The sequence below is a fragment of the Cariama cristata genome, unplaced genomic scaffold, assembly GCF_000690535.1.
Source record: "Cariama cristata isolate BGI_N322 unplaced genomic scaffold, ASM69053v1 scaffold39860, whole genome shotgun sequence".
Lineage (NCBI taxonomy): Eukaryota > Metazoa > Chordata > Aves > Cariamiformes > Cariamidae > Cariama > Cariama cristata.
In genome coordinates this window covers 12,467-21,564 of record NW_009595944.1, presented here as the reverse complement: position 1 = coordinate 21,564, position 9,098 = coordinate 12,467, and the positions used below count along the sequence as shown (strand labels likewise).

Below are 9,098 nucleotides of genomic sequence, written 5' to 3'. Positions count from 1 at the left end.
TAATTAACGTTGTAGGCTTATAAAGTAGTGTCGGTCGGAAGGAACCTCTGGAGGTTATCTGGTCCCACCCACTTCCTCAGAGGAGGCGTGTCTAATGAGTGCCTACCTAGTTAATTGGAAATGCGTTTGAGCCTCATCTAAGGGTGGTTTGGGTTTTGGTTGTTTTTTTTTTTAATAAGACGTTTAATGGAAATTTTCTTATTATTTATAGTGTCTTGCACACTACAAGGCCACTGCATACAACTCAGCAGTGTTTGGTTCCTTTGCCACCTCTGCCTGAGAAAGGAGGAGAAGTACGTTATGGTTTGATCCCTGAGGAGTTTTTCCAGTTTCTCTATCCTAAAACAGGAGTTACAGGTTAATATATACTTCTACGTTTTTAAAAAAATATGTGTTTAGTTATGCTTATTTAGTTCCGTCGGCCACTTCTGGCTGCAGAAAAGGTAAAATATTAGGGAAAATTATTTTTCGCATATGCAAAAGTAGGTTGTGAGGAATGAGCCAGTGCAGCACTTCCTGGCTCTAAAGCTAGGCACCTGTGCTTTAAATAAGGCTAAAAGAATGTCATGAGCTTGATCTTGCAGGAAGATTTATTTCCCTGCTGGCCCTCAAAACCTTTAAACGGAGAATTTTGCCTGTTTCTGAATGAGCAGAAGCAGCAGGTCCTGTGCACGGTGCGAGTTGCTTCCACTTCTGGTGAATGCCGTCGTGGCACCCTTCCTCTTGGTGGTATTGGGTTTCTACTTTTTGTTATGGTAAAAGAGAACACTTCCTGATCTTCCTGTGAGCCTTAAACCAGCTACCTCTTGGGTGTTTGACTATAGTATGCCTCTTTTTGCTTTGTACAAATAATGCTGCTTTATTTTTTCTTTAGGGCCTTACATGTTGGGAACTGGACTCCTGCTTTACTTTCTCTCTAAGGAAATCTATATAGTTAACCACGAGACAGTTGCAGCTGCCTGCACGTTATCAGTCATCATTTATGGTGTAAAAAAATATGGGTCTCGTGTAGCAGCTTTTGCTGACAAACTTAATGAGGTAACAAAAGAAACCATAATTTAACTTTTTAGTAGCTAATAACTATTCTAAGTTATTTGCTTAAATATTTAAAGCAATACTGTGTCCAGGCTGTCATAAAAATCGGAGTTTAATAACTTCAGAATGTTGTTTAAATAAGGTATGGTTTAGATCTTACGTTGGTATTGTTACATAAGCCTTCAAAAATAAAACACCTCGTAACAGCATGAATTATTTTTTTTAAAGTACAATTGATTGTGAACCCTAATTCTTCTGTATTGCCATCCTTTAACATCAACCCTGGCACAATCCAATTTATGCAGAGATTTCTCAAATCTTAATGCAGATTTTCAGAAGTTAATTACAGATCCCTTGTTTTTCTTGCATCGTTACTTTCATTCTGAAGCATATTTTTTGTTTCTTCTTTCAGGAGAAAGTCGCTAACGTTTTAGCTGTGAAAAATGAGGCTATTAAAGATCTTGAGACTGCCATCGAACAGGAGAAGAAGGAGCAATGGCGTGTTGAAGGCCGCAGTTACCTCTTTGATGCTAAGCGGGTATGCGGTTCCAGCTCTACTGTCTACTTCTTCTTCAGTCTCCACTATATAATCCGAGTGACTCTTAAATTACCAACAAGTAACAGACCATTTACTCTCTGTGTGTTGCAGGCAGGGCCAGTTCCACTGCCTGATCCAGTGACTTTTGCTATAGAATGTGTTCTGCTGCTGTTTTCTATTCTTGCCAAACATTAACTCTTTGATTTTTATCTCCTGTGTCTAGAATAATATTGCAATGTTGCTGGAAACTAATTATCGGGAAAGATTACTGACAGTGTACAATGAAGTAAAGAAAAGGCTGGACTATCAAGTGGCTATGCAGAATTTAAAGCGTCAGAAAGAACAAGATCACATGATTCAGTGGGTGGAGAAAAATGTTGTTCAGAGCATCACACCTCAACAGGTACTTGGGTTTTTTTAATCTGCTTTACATTTTAATCTGTACAAGTATTTGCTGTCCATTGATTCTGACTTAAGCCAGGTCATCTTTGGGTGACTTCCAAACATGTCTGCAACGCATTCCTACTGCTGAGTAAGAGCTAACAAGCCCAGTTACTAGGTACCAGATGCTTGTGTTGCTGGTGATTTGAGCTAGAATCATGTGTGGAGGTGTTGCACTGTAGAGCTAAGCTTGTGATAAGATGTATAGCTAACAGGTCAGGGAACTCACTTGTAAAATTCTCTGTGTAAGGCCATGGCAGCTTAAGATCTGCAGGTAGGCTCTAGATGTACTGTCTTTTAAGGAATGAAGCTGAGAACAAAAAAGAAAACATGTTCCTAGCACTGCATGCAGATGCTTTAATGCAGGTCACTGTTTGGATTTGAATCTCTGACTTTGTGAGCTGTAATTATATCCCTTTTAATCTGTAATTCATTTTATGGGTTTAAAAAGGAATATCTAAAATACATTAGAGTGCGTATTTTGCTTGTTTAAATGTCTTTCATGAAGTCTGTATTTTCTTCTGAAAGCTGTTTTCCTTTCTTTTGCAGCAGAAGGAGAGTATTGCAAAGTGCATCTTGGACCTGAAGGCATTATCAAAGAGCGCACAGGCAGCAGTGTAACCACGTCTCCTTCCACTGACGTTTGTCTCCTTACTTACTGTTGGAAACTGTATGATTCTAAAGTATCATTAAACAAACAAACAAACAAAATGCTCTGCTGTCTTTCACTAGCAGTAGCAGCAGTAATTGCCTTTTTGTGTTTGAAGTAGGTAGATCCGTCACGTAAACCACTACAGTTACAGTGGGGGAATATTTGCAACCACAGTATGTGCAATGCTGTTTCGTTCTCTTTTTGTCATGAACGCTTCCAGAACTTCACAGTGAAAAATTCTGGTGCTAATACGGTGACCAGTTTTTGTTTCAGAATTCTGTGTGATAATGACCTATGGATATCTACTGTAATTGTAAACATGTTCTAAAATCAAAATGAGTGCCAGTGCTCCCATTTACCTAGTCCAGTACTTGAAGATGCTCTGAATGAATGTTCTCATTTTGAAAATGAACTGAAAAAACCACTTCCATAAGAAAAGTTTCAAATAGTGACAAAAAGTGTCTTCCTTTTCTGTGGGAAAGAGGATCTAGCTGGCAGGAAACGTATCAAAAGATACCAGAAAATATGGCTTCAACTGAACTCGCCAGTATTAAAATTAAAGCAGTGAAATGGATAAATTTTCTAGAGGGTGAGTTTTTTTTCTGGATTTTCATAAAAGGCATAAGCCTTTTCCTTTCCTTATTGTAGGAAACTTTTTCCCTGAAGGATTTTGTTATATCTCAAATGTCCCAGCTGAGCAAAGTACTTACCCATGTGTTAATCCCATCTCTTCTGTGTTGAGAAGTGATTTATTTAGTAAGTAAGCAAGCAGACTAGAGTGTGTTTACATGTGCCTCTTACACAGATTGGTGCTGCAGTAGGCAAATGCTTATTTTTAGTGCCATTAGTAAAATAGCACAGTTTTCTATGCTTTTCAACACAACAGTTCAGCAAAAAAAGATGTTCTTTAGAGGTAAGAACCTTACCTAAAAGTACCTTAACTTAAGCTGAAGCTGACTTCCTTGGGTTTTTTTAGATCAACATGCCCCATCCCTGGAAGTGTTCAAGGCCAGGTTGGATGGGACTTCCAGCAACCTGGTCTGGTGGAAGGTGTCCCTGCCCATGGCAGGGGGCTTGGAACTAGGTGAACTTTAGGGTGCCTTCCAATTAAACCATTCTGTGAACAGTTCCTGAGAATGCAGAGGTTTTTCATAGTTTCCTGTTTTTTTAATTAAAAAAAAGTGAAGTTGCTCAACTTCCATGTTTGTGTAACCCCACGTTTGAATGACACTTAGATCCTTCTCACAAAGTGAGCGTTTCAACTCCTGTCCTAACGCTTCAGGGGTTTTGTACTAGCAGGTGGCAGCAGTTCTATGGTGCAAGGTAAGATAAAGCTGTGTCACTTGTTGTTGTTACTTTTTATTATTGCAAATAATAAAACGTGCTTTTAGACTTGGTGTAGGAAACTGGGAGGTCTTAACTGTTTGACTCCTCTGGAAGGTGGGCAACAACAGGCATGCAGTAGAAAAAGATGACAGCAACAGAGAATGGGATGTTTACTTTCATGTTGCTGTTGGCAATACTTCCATGTTATTCACAGTGTGCTGTTTGCAAGCCGTGTAGTGAGAAATAGCAGGGTAGGAATTTTGTAGCAGACTGGTATTTCCCTGTCTTTAAGATTCTACTCCCAAATTTGAGAAGAAAGTTATTGTTCCTGCTTTGGTGAAAAAAGTCAATGTAACTTTAGAAAGAAAAAGTTTTTTCAAAGCTGCTTCTGTTTATGAAGATGTTCATAAAGTTCACTGAGTTCTGACTGCTGCAAAAACAATACTGTGGGTGCTTTCTTAGTTACTAAACGTACTCCATCCTTTTGAAAGAAGGCAGCATGTTCATCAAAGTGTAGCGAACATGCATGTGTGTGCACAGGAACAAGACACTGGGAAACAGGATTCATGCTGAGTAATTGCCATGTTTGCTGCTGTGACTTTGTGCCAGTTTGTATAAGATGTCTGAAAAATTGATAAAGTCTGTGAGTTAGAAGAGGGTGACAGGTTTGTTTTGCTCTAGTGTGTGTGTATGTACATGTATATAAACATAACTTTCCCCCCTCCTCTCCTTTTAGCTTCTCTTACTGTTCATTAGTGTTCGGAGAGAATGGGAGGTAGATTCTCAAAAGCAAATCCAGGTATTCTTTAAGGAACTTTCTTAGATGCAGTATGCTTTACTAAGTTGATATTGTCCTGACTCAAAAAGGGCTGCTGCGGGGGTAGCTTAGCAGGAGATGTGTGCACTTGGGGAAGAACTGCACGGCTGCCAAAGGCTGCTGTGGGACAGTAATACTAATAGCTAAATTTTTCTGTCTGGTGTTTCTACTTTCAACCCTCTGATAGAGAAATGTTATACTTAAAATAACACTGACTTCAATAGGCACACGCCTCTATGTAGTTCTTGTTGCTTGTAATATTACTGGAGAAAGTAACATGTTTTAAAACTAGTTTTTGTGTTTGGTTATTTTTTTTCTCTTCATTTCCAGTTACACCAGAACCCATTTCCACTACTGTCACTGTACATACATCTGTGACTGACTTAAAAGCCTCAGAAGTCAAATACTGGATTGCTAAGTAAATGTTTCACCTTTATTTCCTGACTTCAAACACAGAATTCCCTGAGACTGCAGACTCCTGTAAGGGAGGAGTTACATGGAATACATTTTATGTCTTGGGGTTTTAAAAGGTTGCTTATATTTTCCTAGTCTATGCACTAGATATTTAATTCATAGTGATGCTTAATGCAGATGTCTGTCACCTTTTAATCTCACGGGGCTTGGGATAAATGATGTATTTCATAAAGTTCGGTGAATTTGAGCACTACTGATTCTTCAACACCACTGTTAAAACTGAGGATTCTGATGCTATTTTGTGTGTATCAACAGCCATGAAATACTCTACCTATTGATAGCCTTTATCTCTGGCATCTTGTTGACTGTTCTGGTTTTTGCAGTCATCTACCTCTTCAGAAAAAGTAAGTGACACAGTAGGGGGAATAATGGGAGCATGAGGATCCAGACCTGGTGGCAGAGAAGTGCTTAACATCTTGTGCTGCACATCTTAACGTGGATGATGCTAAGTTTCCATGCTCTTTGGGCCACATCTTACAGCACTAGGCTTTCAAAGTAACTTCTGCAGAAGTTACTTTGAGAGAGACTCAAATTACATCTTCCTTGAATAATTAACGTATTGATGAACAGGTCATTCCTGGCAGTAATTCCTCATGAATCATCCCAGGGGCTGTCTTCACAGAATTAACTTTAGCACTGATGGGTTGTGGTGCTTTTTGTTGGTTGTGGTTTTCTGGTGTTGGGTTTTGTTTTGGTTTGTTTTGTTTGTTTTTTTTTTGTCCTAACAATGGCTACACAGAATTCACACCAAATTCATCAGTTGCTTTCATCCTAGCCACTTCCAAGAGGTAGGCCGGGACTTGGGCTACCCTTCTGCTTGGGCTGCCCAACGGCTCCCTTTGCACTGAAGGTCTGTGACAGATTTTAAAAGCTGTGTCTAAGCCAGGCACGCTCTGGTGCTGCTCTGTCATCCCACTCGTGAGCCTCTCTTGCACTGCTGTCTCCAAACACAGTGCAGTCAGCTGAAACTGGTATCCCTCTCGTTCCTAGGGTGTAAGAGATCCCAGCAATATCTACAAGAGGAAGTTCCCTCCCAAGCAGTGACTGAGGAATCTAAGAACATCCAGGTAAAGATCACAACTGTTATTTCTAATACTTTATGGAGACTTAAGATTCTTGATAGAATGGTAAATACTCATTTATGGGGAGAGAAAAGAATGGTAAATATTCATTTATGGGGAGAGAAAAGAGGTTTGCTCTTGTGAGACTCAAGTGTTAGTCAACAGTTATTTTGACTAAGGAAAAGTGATTTCTTGTGTGCATCCAAGACTTCAGCCTGTGTTTATAGTAGTCCAGGGAGTTACCTGAGGAGGTACCTGGACAGTAGGAGGAAAGATATTCCTTCTCTGTTGTCACAGGGCTCAAATGCCATACTCCCTACATATTTTAAGGATTCTGGGGTTTAACTAAACCACTAATTAGGCAGGTTAGGGGAAAATCTTTTTAAAGGGCAAGCATTTCTGCAGTTTTCCTTCATGATACTGATTCTTTGGAAGCCCCTAACGCAGAGTTGACCCAGGATCCTGAGCTAGACTAACAACTGGTCTGATCCAGCATAGCATAGCATGACCGCTTATGGTGTGTAGCATTGAGGACACATGAAACGCAGGAAATTCATGCTGAGATGCAACGCTTGCACACTCTCTAATGTTTGCGGCCTCTTTCATGTCCCCAGAATGAGGTTGCCTACACCACTCTCGTCTTCCAGCGCAGTCAGACACCAATGGCCTTGTGATGATGAAGTTTCTAGGGAGATGAAGACACACTTTCTGAACGTCAAATGCTACCAGAACGTTATATCAAGGCCTACAGTGCTCTGAGAAATGTCAGCACTGCCGTATGTAACAGCTCATTTTATAGTTATAAAGGGGAAACTGATGTCTCCTATTCCAAACTGCTTGCCAACAGTTGTGGACAAATTGCTTTTTGTTCCATTCTTCTTCATCTGTAGAAATCTCCCTCACGCAGTTTCCATTTGTGTGTTTGCTATTGCTTTGAACTACCAAAGGGAGTTGAAAAATGGAAACATTACTCTGCATCTGTTCGTGTCTGTGCCCTTATGTTTCCCTCGTCTGTCACTGACTATAGCATTTTTCTTGTTTTTTGATTACGAAGTCCTCTGATTAGTTATTTTCTGCTTATTGAAGTTATGATAATGAAATGTTTGTATGCAAATGTCTGCTTCCTGATTGGGTCACATAAAAGAAATGCACAATCACAGTGTGACGGTCAAAATTTCTGGAAATGTTCATTCATGTGTTATTGCCCATAGTGTTCTAAATATATTGTAAAAAAGTTAAAAATCATCCCCTTTTCATAAAGTGGGGAATAAGTTACCACTATAGCAGCCACAGAGAAGCTTCTCTGCATGTTGCTGGATGGGAGGTTTGCTGTCCGAGGAAGTACAGCGATCTCCATCTGTTGTTCAACGCTTCTCCTGCGAGGCTGAGTCGGAGCGAAGTTTCCCGTCACCTCAGCCTTCTGGGCTTCAGAAGCCTCCTTGTTTCTGGTCACCGGAGAGTGTCAGATTCTTGCAGGTATTTCTCTTTTCTGAAAATGCAGATGTTTGCATGCTTGCTATTATAAAACACCTTTCTAGAGGAATCTCGTAGGCAGGAGGAGTGCCTTGGGTCCTACAGACTCCTGTGGGCTGCAGCTGCAGACAGCAAGTCTGACATCTCCAGAGGAGGGAGGCTGGATGTCCCGCCGGATGGCAGCACCAAGCCACAGACCGGCAGCTGGACTCGGCTCAGCCGAGATGGGTGCGTTTGGTGTCTTTCCAACAAGAAGTGAGCAGGGCAGTGGTTCCACCTCTGCCAGCTCTCTTGGGTTGTCCTGCCTTTGTGGCTGCAGAAGCTGGTAGAAGTCCAGGGGACCACTGAAGAGCAGGCGCACAAAGACTGTTATGTTCTGAAATCTGGCTTGAGAGGTGGTGTGGGTACAGTTGCTGACTGTCTTGCTGACAAGGTCAGGAGGAGAACTTGCAGTCTTTGGTTTGCTATGATCTGCTCTCATCTCAGTCATGGCAGCTTCCTCAAGCGCTATTTAATATAGAAAATACTATAGTACTGCTCAAAATGTGCAGCTGCTGAGAGGTTCACTAGAGATGATTGTGGTTGGTACACTTTTTTTTTTTATTTTGTTTAAAATTAATTACAATGTTACTCTCCTGCCTGACAGCAACTGAGAAATAAGGTGGTCTGAAAAGTCACCTGGCTTCCACAAATGTAACTTCAGCACACCCACAAGAAAGCTACCTTCCTGTGTTAGATACTGTTAGATCTTGTGTTAGAAGTGCAAGAAAAGGTGACTCGCCACAGGCTTCCCCCCCATCCCCCGACCAGCCAGTATGTTGGGTTTTTCATGTAGCTGTTTCCTCACCATTAATTGTACTGAGCCTTAGCACAGCCGTTTCGTGGACTTTGTGAAATGTTGCCAAGCACAGCACAGCAATTTTGTGTGCCTGCCTAGAGACCTGAGTGTGGTACAGCCCTTGGAGATGGAGGGTGACAGTAAACTCCGTTTGTTGCATGGCTGCTAACGAGCCCAAGACTCATCCCAGAGCATCCGTCTGTCTCTCCTTTTCCCATGCCAAGAGCTCTGTATAGTCATACACAGCATGTAATGGTAGCTGTCAGCCAACTCTTTCTTCTAGCTGTCTATAGAACAATTTGGGACAACTAATCGGAATAGAGGAGGGGTTGTGTGTCCACTGTTTCGCTATTCTGGCTCTCCTGTTTTCACTATTTCACTAGGTTTCTGCTAGAGGTGTTTGTACTTGTGGGTCTCCCTAAAGACAAGCTTTCACAGCAGGA

At 41.2% G+C, this 9,098-nt stretch overlaps 1 protein-coding gene across 1 annotated transcript; it reads left to right on the top strand.

Moving 5' to 3' along the window:
- Positions 1–211: 211 nt before the first annotated feature.
- On the top strand, positions 212–2,725 carry ATP5F1 (ATP synthase, H+ transporting, mitochondrial Fo complex, subunit B1; the record flags this gene model as incomplete). Its single annotated transcript, XM_009703972.1, has 5 exons — positions 212–357; positions 875–1,038; positions 1,448–1,573; positions 1,797–1,976; positions 2,564–2,725. Coding segments are annotated over 5 exons (688 nt in total), but the record flags the coding sequence as incomplete, so codon positions are not given.
- Between the last annotated feature and the right edge of the window lie 6,373 nt (positions 2,726–9,098).